Source organism: Rhamphochromis sp. 'chilingali' (assembly GCF_963969265.1).
Source record: "Rhamphochromis sp. 'chilingali' genome assembly, chromosome: 11".
NCBI classification, from domain to species: Eukaryota; Metazoa; Chordata; class Actinopteri; order Cichliformes; family Cichlidae; genus Rhamphochromis; species Rhamphochromis sp. 'chilingali'.
Window position 1 is genome coordinate 23,451,468 of NC_137938.1, and position 25,244 is coordinate 23,476,711.

Below are 25,244 nucleotides of genomic sequence, written 5' to 3' on the forward strand. Positions count from 1 at the left end.
AACATAGGCTTGTTTAGGTTTTATCGGACACATCTGACAAGAAAATCCTTGTAGCTAATATGAAGGTAGAATCATATGTGCCGTTTAGTTAGAAAAAACTAACCAGTATTTTGGGGCAAGAAACTCACAAGTTTTTTTTTGTTTTGTTTTGTTTTGTTTTGTTTTTTTCAGATTTTAGTGGCAAATCACAGCGTACCCATCTTCTGCTGGCTGCTTTTTACAGGGTAGTGTGCCATGTCACAAAGTATAGATAATCTCAAACTGGCTTCATGAACACAACAATGACTTCACTGTACTCAAATGGCATCGGCAGTCATCAGATCTCAATCCAGTAGAGCACCTTTGGGATGTGGTGGAACAGCAGATTCACATTATGGACGTCCAGCTGACAAATCTGCAGCAACTGTGTGATGCTATCATGTCTAGATGAACCAAAATCTGTGAAGAATGTTTCCAGCACCTTGTTGAATCCATGCCATGAAGAATTAAAGCAGTTTTGAAGGCAAAAGGCAGTCCAACCCACTGCTAGGAAGGTGTACCTAATAAAGTGGCTGTATAAAACATAAACAATTAAGAAGTGTTTCTTTTTCAGATTGGGATTTGATAACTGCATTTTTCTGTGTAAAACCAACCACAACAGTCAGTAAATTGTAAGTTTTAAATTATCATATTCAAGAAAAGGAAATTAGAAAATACAAACTCGAAACTTGCCTTTAAATTTAACTCGAGCACAGAAAATAAATCAACGACTGCTTCCTATCACTGCCACTAACCAGCATTTTGCTTTACTTTGAATAGATTTACTTGGATGGATTATCCGCACACAGAGTATCACTTGAGATCCGACTTGGACTTGACCTCTGTGACTCAGCCTTGGAGTCATACATGATCTCTGAGGATTTAGGACTGAAGGTTTGGTGACTCAGGTCCAGCTCTGCGCAGTACAACCTCTACCTGTGTGGGATGAATGACTGGTGAAGTGTCTCTCTTCTGCCTCCCACTCTAGCTCTGCTGCTGCTGCCTGCTGCTCATGGATCCCCAACCCTAATCCTGTACCTCTCCGCAGAGGGCAGGCACGCTCACTTCCAAGGTTAAGCTTGTGAATGTGGGGACACTTAAATCTCTGCCGCTCTTGAGAGGAACTAAATGAATATCCGCCTTCATGAGGGCGGATTACATTCCCACTGATACACCTGCTAACTTTCTGTCTCTCACATGTGTTTCCCCTCCCCTCTCATTAGAGTCCAAGAGGTTTTCAACAGCACTTCAGCCTCTGAGGGCGTCAGAGAGGGAATTATTTTTCACATCTACAAGCTAAGAGGCATTAAAGTATTGGATTTGCACTTGTTATTATTATTTGCACTGTGTTTAAATAGCCCCTGCAGAATCTCACAAAGCAACATTAATGTTTCAGCAAATGGATGAGTGTCTGACTGTAAATATTTCAGCTTTTTCGCACCTGTGCTGGCATTTTAAATGAGAGGGAGGTGTGAGGCTGGAGGCTGTGGATGGAAACGTGCTTCTAAGCACATTTACACAATTACATAGTGAAGCAGAGCAGGTTTCTGGTTGGAGGCTCTCAGTTCAGCACACTCGGGCCTGCCGGTGGTGAAGTGACCACTAGATGGCGACGACGCTCTAAAAAACAGGTGAGTACAGCGGGGTAGAAAACGAGCATCCCTGCGAGATAATCGCATATGACTAGTATGAATATGTTTCAGTATGTTTCATAGAGTGACAGGTGAGCACAGGACAGCCAGGAGTCTGTGAAGTGAAGAGAAGCTCACAGTGTGGAGTCAGGAGTGTAGCAGAGGTTAATAAAGGCAGACCAGCCTGGATTACCAGCCGTGAATAGAGGCGGGGGGATAAACAGGACTTGTAATTGCTGCTTGGCTCTGAAATAGACTCAGAGGGAAGTCTTCCTGCTGGAAACAAACCAGCCTAACAGGCTATTTTCGAAGGCAACTTTGATTATTTGAATCCTCATTATTATATAAAACACAGTAACAGCAGTCAGCCTACATAGATGGATTGAAAGGCCGTTCTTTCTTATGCTTTAATGTTATCTCCAATATTAAAACAACTTGTCTATATTACTGGCTTTCAGACTCACGCTGCCTTGTCAGACTGCTTTCTCTGAATGTTTCTAGATTTGGTGGTGTACCCAAGGAATTTTTGCACCTCAGTAAAACTCATTTTCAAATGAATTTCTATTAAATCTACCAGGCTGGCATAGAGAGTTTGTAAAGGTTTGTACACCCAAAACATATGGTCAGGTTGTAAAATACCGCACTGTAACCACACCAAAACATTAAAATGTATCAATAAAAACATCCGGTAATCTCACCTGACAGGTTTTTTTTATGAACACTTTAAATTTTCATTTTTCCCCCTTCTCTTCTCTTTTTTTTTCTTTTCTTTTTTTTTTTTTTAAATAAAACACTAAAATTCAGAAACTGGGCTTCACGTACTGTAATAAATTTAAAAATAATAGAAAAGTAGAATAAGAATAGAAATTTTTTTTAAGCAGCAGCTTTTTAAAACGCCTTTTGGGAGGTCCCGATCCTGCGCTTCTGAACTACTGTGCAGCCCTAGGTGGGGAATAAGGTGCATTTATGTAGCGCGTAACGTGTTATTCTGGTAGCACAACCGCAGCACAAGCACAGATTTAAGGTTGGGGGGGGGGTATGGGTGGGCTCGCAGAGTTCACCACAAAAATATATATAGACTTCCTCCACCTTCACTACGAAACCCACCGACACACACTCCGGGAGCTACAGCAGACAAGGACAAGACTGAAGCTTTGAAAGAGCGAGGTGATTCCCATAACCACTTCAAACACCAGGCGCAGGTTTATACGTAAGTCTTGAAAGTTCAGTAGGGAAATGAGGCTGCTCTTTAGCGTCTGTGGCTGTGTCACACACACAAACACACACATACACACACACAAAGAAAAAAATATACCCCACTGCTCTTTCTCTGGAAAAAAAAAATCATAAATGAGTTGCTGTGTTTTGCACTTTAGCAGATTATAGCGTATACTTCCTTTTTTCTCCTCTCTCTTAACTGATTCACCGATTCACCAAAAGTCATTTTTAAAAAAGTCCCTTTAACAGTTGCCCTTTGTAGACACCACATTGGATGTGACACATCCTCTATACGAGTTTCATTTATCATATTCGTTTCCGTTTAACTTGAATCATCGATCAGCATCTGCCCTTGCCTTTAATTGGAGTTGGTACCCTTTCTCTTGGCTGACTTCCACTGCTCCATCCCCTTGGTCACCTCTACTTGACTTCTCGGGAATATTGCTGAGTCACGAGGAGGGCGAAGGGGGCGATGTTTCGACTCAAAATACCCGTGCCTGTGACAAGTAACCTGCGCAAATGGGCAGATATCCTTCAATCCGCTTTCAGCGCCCACTTTGCTCTGCTCACCTTTGAGCGGTGATGCCCAGAGGAGAGAGGGGGAGGAGCGGGGTCTCCAATCCTGCCCACCTTTCTCCTCCCTCCGCCGCTGACAGCTCGACAGACACCGCTGCTGGCCTATCGCGCCAGAGCCGGACCCCTCTCTTGTCCTTTCTCTCCCTCCCCCTGTGCCCTGCCCACCCCGGCGGTCTCCTCTCCAGCCCTGCCAGAGCCAATCCGCGACTGGGTGTAAGTAGGGCAAGCCGCTTCCTGGTTCTCAGAAAGGAGGAGCTGGGAGTCGGAGTGGGCCAGCGCAGGCAGAAGACAGGGGGACAGAGCAGCCCAGAAAGCCGGCGGTCTGCAGAGAGAAGAGGAGAAGGGAGCTGCGAGGGAGGGGGAAAAAACGCCGACGCACAATTTGGCGAGTAAGAAAACCTCGCAGGTGTCGAGCTGAGGACGACAGGAGCGGTGAACCCCCCGCCTCCTGGCGAAGAAGAGGCGAGAGCTGGGAGCATAAAAAAAGAAATATACGAAGTAGAAGAAGTCGGCAGGGTGGGACGAAGTAATCCAGGAAGTGTGGAGGCCGGTCAGGTGGGAGGCGACGAGCCAGGACAGGTGACACACCGGCACTCAGGTAACTATTCACCTGTCTGCCCTCGAAATGTCAGCAAACTAGAGCAATCCTGTAAAGTAAATGTTGTTTTTAGGGGGCATGGTTTGTTTTGTTTTTTCTGCCGTGACAGCACCGGCTTGCCTCGGGCGCTTTCGTCCCTCCTCCCTCCTTCCCGGTTTCTGATCGGGGTCACGGGAGGACTGAACACGTCACGGCTACTCAGTAACTCCCGTCGACATTTATTAAAAGCGTTTCGGTTTACTTTTAGAAGCGCACAGAGCCACACATGCTCTCACAGTTCTTCTGTTTTTGTGGTGGGCGAAGCAGGTGCTGCAGCCGCTGTTTGTTACGTGCGTCTGCGCGCGGCGGCGGCCAGGTGAGCGACACGGAGCAGGGTCGGCGGGTACATTTCTGGAGACTGGGCTGCTAATTATAGCCGAGAACACCGGCTGACATCCAAAACCTATAACCTGTTCTCACGCACATCACCTGCCTCCCTGCGCCACTCACGGGCACGCGGTGCAGTGGATCTGCTGGATTTAGTCTCTTGCGCCTAAACGAGCCACCCTCAGTGGTCTGTTAATCATCATTATCATCATCATCATCATCATCATCCCTACGGCGCACCCAGTGTTTTATTTTAATCCTGTCACAATCCTGTGTTACAAAGGCTGTAATGTTAGGTTAAGGCTTCAGCCTGCATCATGGGTGGGGAGGGTTGTTATATCAGTGGGCTTCTGTATGTGTGTGTGTGTGTCGTTGAAGAGGTAACCGTGTTGCTGACTTGCCCCTCTGACAGACCGGCCTAACAAGCTCAACTGGCTTGGGTTTGGTTTCCCTGTGCTGTGAGCAGCTTGGTTGGTTAAATCTTTAGGCGCCCTTGCAGGCAGTTAAAGCCCCGTGAAGCTCCCAGGCTCAGGTGTTACTGAAGGCTTCTTTATTTTCTTCCTTCTGTCTCACCTCTGTGTCTCTGAGGGGTGAGAGTGGGTGGCTGTGAAACCAGGGAAGGAAGGTAGCAAAAAGACAAGAAGGAGACCATAAAACAGCCTTTGTACTTTCTGTTTTCTTTTAGTGTGTGTGTGTGTGTGTGTGTGTGTGTGCGTGCGTGCGTTCTCTGTGAGCCGGTTACCATCATCATGTGATGGGGCATTTCTAACACTTACACTGGGTTGGCACCACACATGGAAGAGCCATCAGGGTTTTGAAATAATTTCTTAAAGCCAGCTCTGTTTGCCCTAACTTTGTCTGCAACATAATTAGACATCTGTGTTTTACCACCACCACCCTTGTTCCTGGTGTCCTAACATGACCTCCATCTTGGCCTGCTGTCTGCATGCCTGCTTTTTGTAGCCTTGGATATTTCATCATTATGTTTAGTCTTAATTTGCAGAAACATGAATACTTACTGTCCTTCAGTTAGAGAGCTGGGGACATTAAAAAAAAGAAGCCCTCATTACTTGTACATGGTATGTTGCTAATCATGTTCATCTAAAAGGTGTGTGTGTGTAGGGGTGTGTATTTGTGTGTGGGCTTTCCCAACCCTACTTACAGTTGGAGAACTTCTTTTCCGAAGAAGTCAAAGTAGGAAGCAGTTGGTTTCTGTCGGTGTATTTTTCTTTTTCTGTTCTTCTACAAGAACTCCCCACTCCACTCCAAATTACATCTGGTGCATCATATGATAACTTGTGGGTGTGCAAGTGTGTGTGCGTGTGCGCGCTTATCCATATGCAGCATAGCTAACCCAACATATCTGACAAAACAAAAACGAAACGGGCGTCGTTTAGTTAGTCAGCACCTTGTGTTTTTCTTTATCAGTTGATCACATCTCCTCTCTTTGTTCGTGCACCCTTTAGTTAAAGGTAACAATCAAATTAAAGCTCCAGGCATTGTGTTCTTTGACATTATTGGGCAAAAATCAATAACAGCCTCTCTCACACTGTAATTCAAGTGCTCTGAGAGAGAGCGCTACACTCCTGCACCTCCTCGGGACTTCGTTTTCAGGCTTTAGAAAATCTAAACTATGACAGGAAACCAGTCACAGGTATTTTATAAACCAGATCAAAAGAGTAGCACAGAGCAGTATTAAAAAAAGTGAAACTTAGACACCGCTTTGGTTTAAAGAAGAAGTTAAAATTGTGTGTGAAGCCAACAATCACTGTACACTCATTTTTCTAGTCCATAACAACTGTTCGTTTGGAGGAAGGGGTGTATAGCAGAGAGAGAGGACAGCTGGTTTGTGTGTTTTCTTTCTTTTTTCTTTTTTTTACTGCATCTTTCAATTTGATAATTCAAGCATTAAAATCTTTTTCTTTTTCAGGTGTATGACATCTGCAAACCTCTGAGCAAAAAACCAAAGAGTAAGGGGTCGTGCAAAGGAGAAAGAACAGAAAGCAAGAACCCATCTTCTCCTGGGTTTATGGACTGGAGGTAGGAATCTCGCACCTTTTTATAATATGACTTACACTGTAAACACGTGTACACTCAAGAAGAGACTAGCACTTATGTGGCAACTGGAGACCACAAAATGTCAATAGATTTCAGGCGGGTGAAATAATCAGTAGCAGCACAAAGTGGGCAGGTACAGAATTATCCTAATCTCAGCTTTAAGGTGAGCAATTGAAGCAATTACCAATAGGTGTGAAAAATACTGTTGACTGGCATGTGGCACATAACCTACTCAAGCAGGGTACGGAAAGTCCAGCAGCAGCTGTCGGCTGCAGAGCGACGGCAGACGAGCAAAACTGAGGCTTTTGTCTGCATATCACTCACTCGCTCCGTCTTCCCGACACTTAAGCTGTCAGGCAGCCGTGCGTTACCGTGTAATGGGAAAACGATTATCTTGAAATGTTGTTGTGTCATCCAAGCATATTTGAAAGCCAAGGTCTTAACACCTGTTTCGAATGGCCGCCCTCAGCAATGGAGAAGAAATTGTGCGTCAAGGAGTAGACGGAAATGAACAGTACAAGTGGAGATAACACTTGCAGGACATAAAAGTTGTGTGTGTGGTGTTGAGTCACAAATGCAATTGTGTGAAGAGTGTGAAAGGAGCTTGCGTCAGTGCCTATAAGGTCACCTCAGGAACTGATTTTCCTGTAACTTCAGGATGCACGTCTCTCCTAATGTTATTCAAAAGTTGTGACTACACGGTGTCACCCTGCTAGACTTTTAAAAAAAAAAACCATCTTGATGGCATGTGGTAGTTATATTAATTAGCTCCCCTGCAAGCTCATAGATGAATTAGACAGCGACATTAAATCGACACGGTTTAGCAGTGTTTCTTATCCTGTAGCTTGCTAAAAAAGTAATAATGTAATTCTGAACAAATTATATGCTATTACACAGAATTATTTAATAAATATATATTTATTTAAAATGTATTTTGCTATTTAATCTCCACCAAAATGTCATATTATCGGTGCCGCTTATTCAGAGCTCCATTTGCACTCATTTACCACGCTGAGTAATACATACATGACTAATTTGTGCGATATCAGCCAAACATATGAGCTTTACTAAATCAAACGTGTGTGTGTGTGTGTGAGGGGTATCCTCTGGAAACACTGGTCTTGGTGGGCTGGGAGCAGCATCGTGAAAGCATCCGTGTCCTTGGAATAAATATGAGCTGAATAAAGTGGTCAAACAGTTAAATATTTTATAGGCAACCTGGAAGTTAACTCCACTGTGGTTTGTCGGCTGCAGATGCTCTACTGGCTTTTAAAGATGGCTCAGGAATAATGCCAAAAATAAACCCTCATGTTTTTAAACCAGGCTGATGATATTTATAAGTTTTTGTTGTTGGGAAATAAGCACAAAGGAGCTTTAAGGACATCATAACAGTAATGTTAGACATAATCACATAGCGGAGGACGCAGTCTTCGAGGATTAGCAGCTCCTTCAGCTTCAGGCAACAATATGCTGGCTAATTTAAAAACATGCAATTAAAATGGAACGAGAGACATGAATCTCATTCATTCATTTTTTTTTTTTTTTTTTTTTTTTTCTAAAGCTAAATGATTATTCCAGTTGTGATCGTGAAATTGAGATTAGCAAACAAACCATGTAATGAATGGATATTTTTGATATGCCTTCTGACAGCATAAGGTCAGATCCACCTACTGAGAAAGCTGAGCTCTAGAATAAAGATCTCATGACCGGATTACTGATGCTGATTATTATTTAAATGAAGATGTTAGAGTTTCCTGTCAATGTCAGCAAGATGCCACAAACCTACCAACATTTGTGCTGTATGAAGTGCAGTTCCAGCCACGCTCGGTGCATATTTACCTGTGTTTCAACGTAATCCAGATAACGCTGGTGTTTAAATCCCACTGAATTTTACCTTTAAAACAGCTGCAGTTCTGTCAACTTTCCCTTCCTCTTAACTGTCATAGGAAGTAAAATGTATATTAATAAAATGCATGATGTATTGTTTACATGTTATATGTTTAGCTATAAAGAGAACACTCCTCTTTGAAGGAAGCTGGAGCATGAAAATGCCTATATGTTATGTAAAGTTATCTGGACTGAAATTTAATTTTAATTAGGTTTGAATTTGTTTATGACTTTATCATGTGACTGTGTGTGTGTGTGTGTGTGTGTGTGTGTGTGTGTGGTGGGCAAGTTGGTGTGACAATTCATGTGACCACTGCTTTGCTAGAGTATGACTGGTGACTACCATGTGTCCGTGAAAGGGTGGGTATAAAGGGAAGTGACATTGAGTGGTCTGTCAGGCGAGGAAGAGAGTCACAGACCTACACACACACACATGCACACACTCTGATACATGCATGCACACAGTTCTGGGAAATGCTTTAATTAGGGCATGTGAGCCCATATAAATTCCCCCTATTCAGACATGGGTCTTTCAGTTTCATATGAACCGACTGAGTGGGAGGAAGGTGGGGGGGGGAGAGAGAGAGAGAACGGGGGATGGAGGATGGAGTTGAAAGAAGTCGAGGTTTCTTTTTTAGCCCCAGATATCTGAAGGTGTCTCACCCTCTTTCTTGTGTCTCCTTTGTTCTCATCCAGCATCACTCCGACACCTTCAGTAGTGCCCTGCACTCTGACTTGTGTGTGTGTGTGTGTGTGTGTGTGTGTGTGTGTGTGTGTGTGTGTGTGTGTGTGTGTGTGTGTGTGTGTGAGAAAGATGACAATGTCTTCATCCAGCTCTTTATTGTCAATATATCCTTAAATAAATCCAATACTGTAACTGCGCTAATCAGATCTGTACCCGGACGTTTCCTCTATTTAAACATACATGGTTTTAGACAAGTTGCGCATTTTCACCATATATGGCGGTTGTTTCTCCACTTTAAAGCTGTAATGACACAGGGGTGACTGCATGGTGTCCGTAATCCAGTCTGCAGCGACTACAGTTGAGTCTTGCCCCCACTCGATCTGTGTCAATAGAGGAAGTTATGTATCTGCCATTTCCTCTTTTCAGTCATGAGTTTCTGTAGCATTTGACAGCCCTCCCTTGCTCTCGACCACCAGCTTCACAGCCCACGCCACCCTAGTGTTAACCAAGGAGCAGGTGGCCGTGACTCTTCTTCTTCTTCTTCTTGTAACGAGTTAAAGAGAAAAGGGGGGGCCTGAGGGAAAAAAACAAAAGCTACAGACTGAAGGAGTGATCGTGATTCAGCTCTTCTAGTAACAGTGCAATTGTTTCTGTACACATTGAGCGGGCGGTTATCATAAATAGGTACAATGAGACAACACTTCAGGGAAAGTGAGAATAAACACCCAAACATGTGCAGGCAAAGGGAGTCATTGCAGCTGAAACTGACCCCTTTCATGTGCGCTGCTCAGAGGGGAACTCCAGCTGCAAATGGAGGCGTTCATTCCAAAAGGCTGCACATCATCATCCCTTCTGGAAAAAATCTAATCACTTTAGTTTTTGTAGTTTTTGTTTTAAAATGTGAATTGCATTGTTTTTACTTTAAATGCGATTTAAAATAGAAGTATTTGTGGACCACAAAGTTTTGCTGAGATGTTCGTCCATCATTCAGGCTGCATTGGCTTCACTAACTGATCATTTGATCAGCAGTTAAAGTTCTCGTTTTCTCTCTTTTTTTTTTCTTCTTCTTCTTCTTGCCTGGTTTCTGATACCACAGCAGTGGGTGTTGCAGTTGTACACCAGTCAGCTAAACGGTAAAGCCCTCCCTGATGCTGGGCTGAAGTTCTGATAATATTTCAGGGATTGTAGTTACAGTAAATACAAGCGGCCTCCTCCTCTTCCCATACAGTTGAGCCAATTTGTCAGGAAAGTGACACATTGTTTGGTCATATCCTCTGGTCGTCTTTCTTTCTTTTCATTTCTACCAGTCTGGCAGCGTTCACCTGTTTTGTTTTGTTTTTACACATTTTTTTAGTCTAATCTTCCCCTGAGCCGTTTCTCGATCATTTCTCGTGTGTTTGTCTTTCATTTATCTCTCCATCTGTTCTAGTGGTCGACCATTTTTTTTATAGAGCACAGGAAGAGGAAATTGATCAGGATCAGTTAGTTTTTGCAACATTTCTCTCTGTGAGGATGTGTGTGTGTGTGTGTGTGTGTGTGTGTGTGTGTGTGTGTGTGTGTGTGTGTGTGTGTGTGTGTGTGTGTGTGTGTGTGTGTGTGTGTGTGTGTGTAGCCCTTTTGCAACATCTTCCTCTGAAGTGGGAGTTCATTTGTGCAGGACAACAGAAGCTGTTAAGACCCTCCCACTGTTTTGACAACTTTAATGTAATGGACCCACAATTACACACATGCCTGTAACAATATTGAGTGCTAATCTAGGTTTTTCAGTCGATTCAAGAACCCCCCTTAAAAGAGAGGGAGAGCAGCATTTCACTTAAAAGTACCGCAAGAATATGTTGCTGAATACTTTCACGTAACTTTTTGCCCCATCTACTGATTGCCATCTCCAAAACCACCTCACCTGCTCCACCTACCACTGCTGTTACTACATTCTCGAGCACCCACAGGAACACACACCAAAATTTATTTTAAAAATGTTTTTAAAAAAATTTTTTTGGCTCAGGTCTACAGTAATTTCTGCAGCACAGGTGGTGATGGGGTCGTGTTTGACTGCATTGGGTTGATCACATGGTTAAACCTCCCCAGCAATCTTATGAATATAATTTTATATCCTGCACGGCAAGGCTGAAAGCTTCAGTCGGACATTATATTATAAGCGGCTCCATGAGGAGTATCGAGCAGGACAAGTTAGTTTTCATTTAGCTCGAGGAGAGAACTGGAGATGTCGAGTATAACGTGCAGGGAGACTGACGGGAATTTAGATGTTAAATGTGTGATTTAACATCTAAAAGAACTCATAACGATATTTTTATTGTACCGCTACAAAACTGTGAATTGTTTTTTGTCTTTTCTTTTTCTTTTTTTCTGGCCAATTAATTACCCTAAAAAATACAACACAGAGCGAATGTCTAACTCTAAAAATACTACTTTTTTAAATTACTCTTCTTATTATCACGATATATTACAACACATGTACAAGCATGTTATTTCTATAATTTTCACAGTACATATATTGTATATGTACTTGCGTTTCAAAGCCATGACCAGTTATTGAAACTGATTTACATTGTAAGTTCTTATATTATAAACCTGTTGACAGACATCCTCTTATACACCTGTGTGTACAGAACATAAAAAAATTAGGAAAATGATTATAGATGTATTTTAAATATGTGTGTGTATCATTGTAGTATATTGCATATGTGTTAAAAAAAGTGTATTTAAATATTTTATTGTATTGTTTCTGGATTCAAATTTTTGCCACTTTTTCTTTTTTTTAGTTTAAAATTTACGCAGCTGGGGGACTTTAATCTATTTGCAAATAAAACATATTTATTTTATAATGCAGGTTGTTTTTTTAGCCCCGATTACGTTGCAGTATCGCACTAGCGTCGATTGAAAGTATGACTGAAAAGTGACTTCCTAGTTGCTAATGAACTCTTCTACTGTACCTAATTTAAATATTCTCTCAGGTAATGTAAAAAATTAACACAACATATATATATATATATATATATATATATATATACACTTTTTTTTGTTAAACTCTTCATGTGATTTCTCATCTAAAACTAACTGTGAAGATGTCGGGTTGATTTCTGACCACAGTTACTGCACCGGGTGCAGTACGCCTACACAATTCATTTGCTCTACCTGATTGGCATGTTTTAACACTCCTGCTAACTGATACATTTCTGTATGTCTGACGTTTAGTTTTTTTGTTTTCTTTTCTTGTTTTCACATGCAATCGCATGTCGTTGTTCTCTCAGTGGAAACATTCCTCAACTTCATCAGCTCAATTCGACTAATCAGATATAAGAAATCACACACACACTCAATAAGATAACATTTCCTGCTTTTGCCTATTAATTGATGCAGGGTGCGGCATTTAATTCGCCCACACACACCTTGATGTTTCAGCGTACACGCACAGCTGTGGAGTTCTGGGGCTAGAAACTGCTGACCAGATAAGGAGCTAAAAGAGTGGGAGAGCAGAGTGTGAAACCACTCTGTCAGCATACCTACTTTCTCTCTCACACATCTGTGCATTTTCTCCATCTTAGGGTGAAACTCCCTTTTGGTGATGCTAATGATAGAGGTGGCTGCTACCCTCAGACATCTGCACACACACGCAAACGCATACACCTGCAAGGACTCGGCGACTTCCTGTGGCTGCGTGCATGTGTTCACCTCTTGCTCTATCGCTCTGTTTACCTCCCAGTCTTCATGTCATGGCTCCTCTCCCTTCTCTTTTTCTGTCTCCCCCCCCCCCCTCCTCCCCCTCCACCTTCCTCCCCTCCACCCCTTGTAACTTAACTCTCTCGACTCTTGTTTCATGTCTCTTCGCTAACACAGATTGTTCGAGGCTGGGACTAGATTTTCCTGTCTTAACCTCCTCTCTGCTTTATCTTTCAGAGTATCTCAACACCCACTCCCCATTCACTCACTCACTCGCTCTCATGTGTTTCTCCTCCCCCATACCCTCCTTACACTTGTTTGATTTCTAAGAACATGTGTGTTTTTAGAAAACATACCTCCCTCATGTTCCTTTTTTAACTTTTGTTGCCTCTTCTCAAATCTCAGACCGTTTTCCTTCCAACCTCAGATTGATTTCTCCTTTCCGTCTCCTTCTTTAACTGGGGCAAACAAACAGAAGAATTTGACTTAAGGCTGATTTTGGGCAAAGAAAATAAGCACAAAAATCTTTTTGTTGTTGTTTTGTTTTTTACAGAAATAAATTGAAACTGCTTTAGAAAATGATTCAGAATGAAAAACATGTAAAGTTCAACTTAAAGTAGTTTAAACCAATCTTTAAACTAATCATAACTAAATCGTATCTTCCAATGTTCTGTGTTCCTTAAATCTTACTACACTTTGTTCACTTTTATAGTTTTATTACACATTTAAAAAATGTTTGAAAGTCTTAGCGGCATCCCCTCATTTCCTTCTCCTCCAGATGTCAAATAGATGCTTCCACAAAATTACATTAAACTATACAAATAGAATAGCTAGCATGAATCCTGTTTCCTAAGTTACAACAAAATAAAACCATGACTTTCTAGCAGTTATTGCTCAAAAGCCAACCATTTTGTCCCTTGCACACTGTAATGTCATTCGTTAAAGGTTTTCAGTATAGAGCCTTTGGATGCATAACTCTCATGTGGTAAAGGGAAACATAAAAGCCTTTTATTCCCATAGATGTCAGGTTAGAAGCTGGTGGATATTACACAATGTATATGTGCACCCAAATGTCTTGCCCCATGTGCTGATAAGCTGATAATCCTCCAGCAGATTCACACCGGCGTTCAGGTCTGGCATGCAAACCGGCTGCTGTTGTAGCTCGCAGTGGAGTGTTGTGGTGTGGGAGGGCGAGGGGATAAGGGCCTTCGCTCTGCCAACCAAATGAATAATGTAATGTGTTCTTGGAACTAAGACCACAGCGTGCGCATGCGTCACACTTTATACACACACACACACACACACACACACACACACACACACACACACACACACACATCATAACGCCCCAGTTACAGTAAGGACAGAGGAGGGCATGGTTGCAGGGGCACTCTTAAATAAAGAAAGAACAAACTTTGCTGAGTAACATCAACTCAGAGGACTTCTCTTTTTTCTTTCTCTCTTTTTTTTTTTTTTCTAAATTCCTCTTCAGTTATTGCAGGTTGCAATCGTTGTAATTATCATGATGGTGTCTCAAGTCTTGTCTTTGACAAATTCAAATGGCGATTCAAATTCACCCCCCTCGCTGCGTCTGTTTTTATATCTCCTGGTGGGATGCAAATGTTCAGTCCGGAGGGAACTGCTGGGACACACAGCAGGTGGAGTTTGTGTTTTATCTCCCAGCAGGGACGAGCTGCTTTACTAGAAGACCTGCCCGTGTTCGTTTAGTTTTGCTTTTTATGCCGTTTTAGACACAGTTGTCACTCCAAATGGTTTTGCGCCCCTGTAATGCCTTTGAGAGCGCTTAGCCTGGCTGAAAGCAGCGGTTCTGGTTTGGCAGACATTATGTGTGTATACTCTCATCTCTTCTCATCCCCCCCACGTTTCCTCCTCCCCCTACTCTTTCTCAGCGAAGGTGTACCAGTACCACATTCAAGTCCTTACCCCCAAAAAAGTAAGGTGTAAAGAAAAAAAAAAAAGGTTGAAATCTTTCTAAACCCTTTAAATCAGTCTGTCAAACAGAGGAGAGACTTGGTGTGAGCCGGACGAGGTGTGTGGAGGAGAAACGGTATGAATTTGAATCTTATTTTTCATGTGTTTGGCTGCTTTGTTGTTGTTTTGTTGTTTTTGTGGCAGAGGTTGTTTAGCATCATGATTTGTTTTGTTGTGGTTTGGATTAACTTTGCGCTAAATACGGGGTTTTATATGAATGAAAACACTTGTACACGTGTTTGTTTCTTAGTCACTGTGTGTCTCTGTAGGAGGAATTTCATTTCATACAGAAACTCCGTCTGTAACGAGGACATTTTATAATAATTTATTCAGAGCCGCTGAAACGCATCTGTGTGCTCCCGTCGAGTCACTGAACAGCACAAACGTTTTGCACATAGCCACGTTCAAAACTGTTGCACAATTTTTCTTAAGCCTTCTTCCAATTTAGATTTACCTAACGACTTTGTAAAACTCTAAAATCGATCCATAAACTTGTCCGTCTGCTAGCGCGAGTACTGAGAAAGCCATCACAACACCACAAGTGCTCATATTAACCAACATGGACGGACACACACACACACACGAGCAGGCCACTCTGGAAAACATCTGACATCAGAATTCATAAAAGCTTTTCTCCTTCTCCCTCTCTCAGCCACAGTTTTCTGTGACTAGTATAAAGTCATATTTTCCCCCTTAGTGCTGGAGCCTGATATAATTGAGGTGGACTGGGAAAACTTACAGCCTTTAACGGAAAATAGGAGCCATAAAAATAATACCAACAGTTCTAGTTCCAGTTACCACACGCTCTCTGTGTGTGCAGTGGGATTTCAGCATATAGTCGATGGATAGTATAAGCTGCTTTTATACTGAAGAGTAAATCTTTGTGAGCAGGTTTGGTCAATCCTGCAGCTGTCGTTTTCCTGGCCTCCACACAAACTGCTCTCTCTTTCTGTTGAGCTGGTGGACAGTAACTGTGGATTTAAGTTTCCATTTCCTCTTCAGTAAAAGCAAATCCACGGCAGATCCTCCACATTTCTTTGATTTCTTTCTTCTTCTTTTAAAAAAAAAATACATTTCGTATAACCTGCAGGTTTTTTGACCAGTGGCCTTGCAGTTAGATGGAGATCCAAAAAATGATTTGAAGTTGTGATCTGTATATTTAAATAAACAAATAGATCTTTGTTGTTAAAAGAGAGGAAGAGTGTGCACATAATGAAAGCAAGGGATGAGGAAACCGTCAAGTTGCAGAGGTGGTACATTCCTCCACCGTCGACAAAGAGTAGGAGGTGAGAACAAAAAAAACTAAGAAAGAGATGAGATACAATTGTTGGAAAGATAACATCTGTCGCATTAAATGTACAGAAAATCAACACAATCCAAAATTCCATGGGTTAAAAAACTTGACTTTTATCTACTTTGCATGCTCACTTTATTTGTGTGTTTTGGCGAGAGTAAGAGTGACGTTCAAAGACACGCCTAAAGGCAAACAGTCCTATCACTTATTTGACTTTTAAGGTAACAAGTCCTGTTTAACATGAATAAACTAAGAGTGACAGTTATTAAGAGTTAGGCTAATAGCTGAGCACTTGCTTGGAAGCTTTCAAGTGCATGACAATATGCGTTTGTGGTATCAGCCTGTGGGCTGGTTTAACATTAGTTACAATGTGTTGCAAGATTCAGCAACTTATGCAGACATGTCCTTCGTAAGCGACGAAAACAACCAGAAACAAAGTCACAAGGAACAAGAAGGGGGGGAGACACAAAGAGTGTGTAGTTTGTGGCTGTGCATGTCATAATGTGTCAGTATTAAGTGACTCACAGGCAGACAGAAAATTGATGGGAATCGTTGAAACTTCTATGCAATCTTATTATTTTCCGAATACGTCTGTGTTCTGAGGAATATGCCTAAAATAACAAGCTTGAACCACCAACCTCCCATGATGCTCTTTTTTTTTTTTTTTTTTTTTTCTCTCTCTGTCTCTCTCTCTCTTTCTCTCTCCCCTGTGCCGGAAATTTAATGTGCACCGTTGTTTGCTCCTACCAAAACCCCTTTGTTTCTCGCTTTTCTGCAGGGCTTCAATTTCTGTTTTTTGAGTGACTTTTTGCTTGCTGAGAAGCATTTCCAAATATTACACTGTGTGCTCTGTGTTTTTTTTATTTTTTATTTTTTATTTTTTGTTTTTTTTAAATAAAGAATCTGATTTTAATGGCGTGATTACCAGTGATGGAGCTGTTTGAACACAATTTTCTGCTCCAGTATCCTATCTGCTTAGTTTCCACTTTTTTTTCCTCTTCATTATCTGTTCTATGATGGCCTAAAACGTTTTTTTTTTTTTTTTTTAAATGTTATTTTACAAATTCAGAATTGTCCGTAAAATTTCAGGAAACTGTGAAAAATGGATGTTGCAAAAGGGACATTTTTATCCTTCTTTGTCCAGCACATGCTCTAAAAGTCAAACTTATTCAGTTTGCAGGAATCTAAGATGAGGAAAAGCGGCTAACCCTCATTTGTAATAATCTGAAAATGTCTGATATTCCAAGTCTGAGAAATGTGAATTTTAAAAGAAAAAGTTAGGTGTCCAAATAAACAAAAAACAAAATTGAGAAGGCCGTCTGAACGTCTTCACTCTTCTATATCAGCAGTTAGCCCTACATGTCGTCCTTGATGCCTCAAGTTCAGCGAGATAATTCTTTGTACAAGTGCGTTGGCTTCAGAAATATTAGTAAATATTTGTAACAGAATCTTTGGTGGTATTTTCTGACAAGTACCCAGTGACGTTCAACACACCTAAGTTTCAAAGGAAGAGCACTTTGCACCAGTTTGTCTCAGTGGTGCAATGTGATATGGTTTAACTCTCATATTGCACCTACCTCACTGTTTTAATATGACTCACAATGCCAATATGATTTTGGTTCTTACACGTTTTTTTTTTGCGTTCTTTGATTTTACCAAAAAATACTTTTTTCTTCTATTTTTTTACATTTCACATGGTTTTGGTTGCATGTGCTTATTTCCTTCCTGCGAAAGTAGTTGTACTAATGTGCATGGTCTGAAGCCGGATGGGTATTAATGCACAGCAACCGCAGCGATGCCATAACCTTAGCCGCGTTGCGATCCACGTACCTGTTGGCCTCGTACTTGTGAACAGGGGAGGGGACGGCAGGAAGATTATGTTTATCGGAAAGTGTTCGGAAAATGGGCCGTTGGGTTTTGGAGAGAGGGGGCGCGTAGGCGACTTTGGGGGGGGAGGGGTATCTCTCAATGTGTCTTCGTCACCCTGCACCCTCTTTTGGTACGACAGGAAGGAGAGTGAGTGACAGAATGTGCGAACGAGGTAGACATCCCCAAGGATGAACGCTTAACCCCGACTTCTGACAAAGAGATCAGACCTTTTAAGTTGTCTGCACATCTGAAGGAAGGAGGAAATAGGAAAAAAAGAGTGGTTTTGAAAGAGAAAGACAGAGCGAGGAGGAAAGTGAAGGAGAAGACTTGCGAAGAACGAAAAGATGGAAGCCGTGAGACAGACGCTGCCTCGTCTCCAGCTGACGGTCCCCATGCCCATAAAGAAAGGGAAGGTAGGACTAACATTTACGACCTCTGGGTGGGTTCGTCCTCTCACCTTCGCACGAGAAAGAGACGGTTTGAGAAATCAAAAGGACCACAAAGTTTGCAGAAAGGTACCGGCAGGTTCTTGATAGGCATTTCATTAATTGCCTGTACTTTTATTTTCTTTTCTCGTTGTTGAATGGGTGGGGTGCATTTCTGCGTGACTTAAATAGCCTGTCGTTAAGATCATCACATAACTGGTTAAATCTAACAATGGTGGGTGGGGGGGAGCCACAGATTGGCACGCTATGTGTGCAAGTGCTCATGTGTACTGTGTGTGTGTGTGTGTGCCTGTGTGCTCTTGTGCATGCACGTGTGTGTTTAATAGGGTGTGTTTTGGAGCAGGTTAGTCAGGTGGATGTACTGTTGTTGAGCAGAGCCCTCTGGGCACTGTGTGAACACTGTTATTGGATGGCCAGGGGGCTGCCAGTTGCTATGGGAGGGAGACGAAGGGCAGGGAGGGGGAATCTGGAGCGTGAGTTGTTTGTGGAAAATCTGGTCTGCTCAGGTGTGTGAAGAGATATTGTCGACCAGGTACAGTGTGGACAGGGTGAGGTGCGAGCTTAGGGATCCAAAGAAGGGAGTTGTTGGGTCTTATTACTGTCACATCTCACAAAGGGAAATAAAGAAAGTCATTGTCCTTGCTTGACGTTCATTACGGGATTTTACGTTCAACCCACCGCTCATACTTCTTGTCGAAAAACTGGTTTCTAACATATCCTCACGCCACTTTTAAAAGACAAAATACAAAGACCGCGTTATGAGAGTCACCGATGGACCTGTTGCAACTCTAAAAATTTGTATTTGACGTCAGATTATTTTCGTCTTTATTAAAGCTTATAATTCTCTTACTGTTTTTTTTTTTTTTTTTTTTTTTCCCTTCCTCATTCTTTCACTGGTACTCCCCCTTTCACCCACTCTAGCCTGTCACTTCCTCCCTTGCTTGGGTTTTTTCCTTCTCTCTCTCTTCCATCAGCCCCTCTCTACCTGGTATTTTATTTCAATCAGCTAATGTTATAAGGGTTTCACACGAATTAACCTACTGCCCTCTCGTTACGACGCCTACAGCACATTACATAACCTTGTGTCCTTTCCTCATCTTCACTGTCGTTTTTGTTTTATATTTCCACCGTGTCACACATGATTTTATTTTTCTGCTTCCTCTTGATTTTTGTATTTCATTTAGCTCTCATTCAGTTGCCTTCATTTGAACTTTTTCTCAAATGCCCAGACCTCTCGACATCCACCAAAAATCACCACCTCCTGATTTAGTAACCTGGATCAAAAGCACAGGGAGAGTGAGGCGAGGAGGATCATGAGGCAGAGTTGTTGTTGTTGTTGTTGTTGATCCCCGTTTAAACTGTACGTCAGGTGAAAGGGGAATCCTAGCCTCAGTGACACTTCGAGATTTATTTTTGGGAGATTTAAGTATGACTCTGTGAAGGATGGTCTCTTATTTTTAGAAACTACACAGCAGTAACCTGTCTTTCTTTAAAAAAATGAGCCTGTAATTTGCTCACCCCTCTGCTTCTGCACATAAATTGAATTACCTTTCTTTCATGTAGGTGGCAATGTCTCCAGGAGAGGACGGGCTGATTGGGATTCCCTTCCCGGAGCACAGCAATGAACTGTTGTCCCACCTCAATGACCAGAGGAGGACAGGGCTCCTGTGTGACCTCACCCTGACTTCCCGCGGGGCACGCTACCCGACGCACCGCTCGGTCATGGCTGCCGTCAGTCTGTACTTCCGCCGACTGTTTGGTACAGAAGAAGCGGGCGGCGAGGGCGGAGGAGGTTTCAGCGTTTGCCAGCTGGATTGTGTGGCACCAGACGCCTTGGACGCCCTGCTGGAGTTCGCCTACACTGCCACTCTGACGATCCCCAGCTCTGGGATGAGAGATGTGCTGCGAGGGGCTCAGCTTCTGGGCATCCAGTGTGTGGCTGACGCCTGCAGAGACATCCTGGGGGAGACGGCAGAGGCCGAGGGGGAGGCAGCAGAGGAGCAGAGAGTTCAGCACACAGCTACTGATAGAATGGTAGGGGGAGAGAGGGTAATAGAGAAGGCCTCCAGAAGAAAAACAGACAGAAAAAAGGTGAAAAAAATTGGGCCATATCACAACATCAACTCCTCACCTTTGAACCCGCCGCCTGCTTCTCCCATCTCGCATCCTTCACCTGCATCCGACAGCTTCCGCTCTCTGCCTTCTACTCAGCCTCCTAGCCCCGAACGCCACGAGCTTCGCCTCACGCCTGGCCAGAACGGAGATCCTAAAGAGATTAGAGAACCTGGCAGAGGGGCTACACTAAACGGAGGGCTCCCTTATTGGCTACAAGACCGCCCTCGTATAGCCCACCCACCTCCCATACCGCCCCTAAATGACAAGCTGTCAGGGGATGAAGAGATTGAGGGTTTGGGCGAAGATGGTATGCTGATGGGAAGCACCTCCATGCCTACCTCTGTAGCTGATCGTGGTGCAGCCCCCTCAGTAGTGGGAGGGGGGAGAAAGAGGAAGTCTCAGACCCCACAGCAATGTCCTGTCTGCCAGAAGATCATCCACGGAGCAGGAAAACTGCCACGACACATGAGGACGCACACTGGAGAGAAACCCTTCCAGTGCAGTGCTTGTGGAGTCCGCTTTACCCGGTACAGAAACTTCTTACTACGATAATCAGAATGTGCTCGGTTGTTGTTGGTTTTTTCATCTTTTTTTAACTCTTTCTACCTCTTCATGATTTTGTCTTCTGCTCTATTTTCATCAGCAATGATAAGTTGAAGATCCACATGAGGAAACACACAGGCGAGCGCCCGTACCCCTGCCCCCACTGCCCTGCTCGGTTTCTGCATTCCTATGACCTCAAAAACCACCTGTCCCTCCACAGTGGGGCGCGGCCCTTCGAGTGCCCGCTTTGCCACAAGGCGTTTGCCCGGGAGGACCACCTCCAGCGTCACCGCAAAGGTCACAGCTGCCTGGAGTTACGCACGCGTCGCCCCAGACGTGGGCCCGAGCTTGTGGAGGATGAGATCGGTGACGGAGGCAGGAGGGAGCAGTCCAACCATCTGGAGGCTATGTCTTTACAGCCCCACTCCTCTACGTTCATCCCCCGCACAATGCTGGAAGGGGGAAGTGGCTCCGGCGCCGGTCCTCTAATATTTCCAGGTGACATCGAGAGGGAGCACTCTCTCGCCCTTCAGGCTCTGGCCCAGTTTGGGTCTCAGAGGCTGGCCAGCTACCCCGAGCTTTTCCTACGAGGGCTGGACATGCGAGCAGGCAGGGAGGCGGAGGGAGAAGATGCAGGAAGAACCCGCTCGCCAGCTACACATCGCGACCGGTGGGCCGAGGAAATGGAAGAGGAAATGGGAGACGAGGAGGCAGAAGAAGAGGAATAGTGAAAACAGAACGTCTGTTTGACTGATCAAGTGTGTGTATGCGTGTGTGGTAAAACATCCACAATAAAAAAATAATAATAATAAGATCACTCAGGTGGCTGGACTAATTACCTGCTGCTCACCGATAGAGAGCGCTTAAGAAAACAAAGATTAAATGAAAAAATATAATAAAAGAAAAATTGCAAAACGGGTTTTCTGCGATATTTTAAATGTTTGTCTTCTGGTTGTTGGCATTTGATTGAATTTTTCTTTTAAAATGTATTTCTTGTTTGCCGTTTAATTTCATTTACTTTAGGTTTGAGCTCTTTCTTATGTCTTGATTTTATTTTTGGAAGCTGGTGTGTGTCAGTGTGTGTGTGTGCGCGTGTGGTTCCTGGGATGCTTTTTACTATGCAAACTAAAATCCAGGGCTGCGGCATGGAGTGATAGTTTAAGATGTATATTTTAGTTACAAAATATGTTGATTCAGGTGCACTTCAGGAGTCATATCAGCTGGATCACAACAATGAGTTTGTGTGCCCTGTCCTCTGGTGGTTATCAGTGGAAATGCAGTCTAAGTAATTAGACTTTTTCTGTGCATTGAAAGCAATAATCTTACCTTCTTTTTTTTTTTGTTGTTGTTAGTTGTTGAGTGAGCTTTGATTTGGTGCATAAACCAAAGATTTTAGGTTTTCTTAAGAGGAGATGAGAGAGGTGAACTGTAGCCAATGTTGGGTTTGAAGGCAAGAATCTTCCCAACTGTTTTGATAGCCATGAGAAAGAAACCTGCTTCTATATTTGAGTGTTTAAGAGCTGCAGAGCTCTGTGTTAAATGCCTGACCAAAAAGAGACAAAGTCTGGGTCAATGAGTTGATGCTGATAAATGGTAAAGACAATTCTCCCCCCCACTCCCGAGAAGCTGTGGACTAAAGTCTTCCAATGCACTCACTCGGGTTCTTTGATCGAAGACGACGTGCCCCCACGCCCTTTCTCTATTTATTTATTTATTGATATTTATTAAGGTTCTTCCGCTCAAACTCTTTTGTAAGACCAAATAGAGGGTTGGACACAGATCTGATCCGCTCCTCATCCAAGCTGCATTATGCTAAAAATCTTTCCTTGTGGTCTCCATACACCTCAAAGCCTTTTTACAGGCAGTGTCTTTGTTTTGGGTTTTTTTGTTGTTTTTTTTGGCCATTCATCCTCAAATGCATTCTTTGCACATTTAACCCCATCAGGTTCCATAACACAGGCACATTCCAGAGAGAAGGGAACAGCAGTATCAGGGGTTGAAACCCTCCCTCGTAAACGGACTTTTCAGCACGCTCTTCAGTTGTTAACTCAACATGTATGGTACTGTATCACATGTTGTTGCATGGCAGTTCTTACAGATCGGCCTAAAGGGGGCCGTTGTCTTTTCAGTTCATTCGTTTTTGACCAAAAGCTTTTTATCACCCTTTACCTGAAGCAGAACCTTCACGGGGTGTGATGCAACCATCAATTGCTTGAAGTGACAGCGTTTGTTTTTATTTTCACTTTCATTGAAATCTGCATTTTCAGAGCCCGCTGTATCAGCCACGCTGATCTGGCCTTGTGTGCACTGTCAGCTCTTTTCCTTGTAGTGAAACCTTTTCTCTGTTTCCAGTTTGTTTTGCACTAAGAGATTTTGGAGCTTCAAGCTTTTTTTCTTTTATTTTCCTTTAAAATCTTTTCCATTCACTCACTTACTACCATTTAAAAAATTGTGATTCAACTAGAGAATACTTCTTTAAAACCCACATGCTTCCTCCTGTATATTAGTACAGATATTGTCAAATATAATATATACATGTATATATATATTGGGATGAAGTTGCCTTAGGTTTTGGTTTGTTTTTTGTTTTTTTTGTGCTGCAACTATTCTCAGGAAATCTTGAGCAATGCACTAAGTGATTAAATAAAATATCGAATGGGAAGAAACTGGTGCTGCAGGGTGATTGACACTCTTCATACTTGTGTAATGCCAGTAGTTTCATATTTGCTTTTATATCAAGTTGTTTGATGTTTAAACCACGAATGAATGAATTAAAATGTAGGTGAATACGAGTAGTGACAGTAAACTACTGGCCTTACTAGAACCAGTCTTACTGGAATGGCAGTATGACGGTTGGTATTGGGCATGAAGGGTGTTGGTACTCCCAGTCGGAGCTTTGTGAATGAATGTGGTTTAACTGATGCCAGCTGTGAAGTGTGAGTTTCTATGTGAGCTGTTTTTTGTTTTCCTGGCTTCGGTGAAGGGACATGGGGTACAGTCTGAGCAGAGACCCCGCTATCAGGGATACATTTTTGTCTTTCGGTTTTTAGTGGACCTTCTCAGTGATATGAATTCATTTTCCCAAGATTTGTTTCAGTTATTGTAAAGAGAATAAATAAAGATCTCTAAGCTTGGCGTTTCTGTGTTACTGTTATTTTGTTTTTTTTACTTTTTTACTATTTTTTTTTTTTCTTCCCATATCTGCCCCCATCTCACCCTATCCCCAGTATCCTCCTCCTATCACACCAACCTTCTGCATATCCTCCTTCACTACGTCCATGAATCTTCTCTAGGCCCTTTTTCTTTTCCTCCTGCCTGGCAGCTCCATATATCTAATGTCCTTCCTCTGCATATGTCCAAACCATCTCAGCCTTGCTTCTCTAATTTTGTCTCCAAACTGCTCAACCTGCGCTATCCCGTTGATATTCACATTTGTAATCTTGTCCATTCTGCTCAGTCCCCCCAAAAATCAGCATCTTCAACTTAGTAGCACTAAGGAGGCAGAGCTTGAGGAGTCTATCTACAAAACATACGTTGGAACAGATCTCACAACAATCTTGTAAACTTTGCCTTTCACTCTTGCTACTATCCTTCACCCCTCACACTCGTATCCACCCACTCCATCCTGCCAGCACTCTCTTCTTCACTCTCTTGTGCACTGCTTGCTTTTTGATGGCTAACCAGAGGTATATAAACTCATCCACCTTCACTACCTCTATTCCTCACATGTTCACCTTCCACCTCTCATTCACACGTGTATTCTATCTCGTTTGTACTGATTTTAATTCATCTTCTCTCCAGAGCATAACTCCACCTCTCTGGGATCTCCTACACCTGCTCCCTACTCTCCCTATAGTTTACAATGTCATCTGCAAACATCATAGTCCACAGAGACTCCTGCCTGTCCATCACCACTGCAAACAAGATCCACAAAGACACGGTGCAGCTCCTGACTTTCTCTATGCTTCTGCATCAACACTGTCAAAGCAAACAGCAGTGCTCTTTCTCGGAACGAAGCCATACTGCTGCTCGCTGATCATCACCCTTGCTCTTTAACCTAGCTTGAATAACTCATAGTTTCATGCTACGGCTCATCAACTTTATTCTTCTGTAATTACGACAACTCTCCACATCACCCCAGTTCTTAAAGATCGGTAGCAGTACATTTCTTCTCTACTCGTCAGGCATCCTCCAACTGTCCAAGATTATGTCAAACTCATTAAAAAGTCTGCTGCTACCAGCATCTCCATATCTCTACAGGTACTGTATG

The 25,244-nt window shown here is 42.9% G+C and overlaps 1 protein-coding gene across 1 annotated transcript; it reads left to right on the plus strand.

The window, feature by feature from the left end:
- Positions 1–3,460: 3,460 nt before the first annotated feature.
- Positions 3,461–24,126, plus strand: zbtb7b (zinc finger and BTB domain containing 7B). Its single transcript, XM_080897640.1, has 4 exons — positions 3,461–4,041; positions 6,338–6,447; positions 19,880–20,958; positions 21,075–24,126. The coding sequence occupies exons 3-4, from the start codon at positions 19,886–19,888 to the stop codon at positions 21,700–21,702; spliced, it is 1,701 nt and encodes a 566-aa protein (XP_080753766.1). The 5' UTR covers positions 3,461–4,041; positions 6,338–6,447; positions 19,880–19,885; the 3' UTR covers positions 21,703–24,126.
- Positions 24,127–25,244: the final 1,118 nt, after the last annotated feature.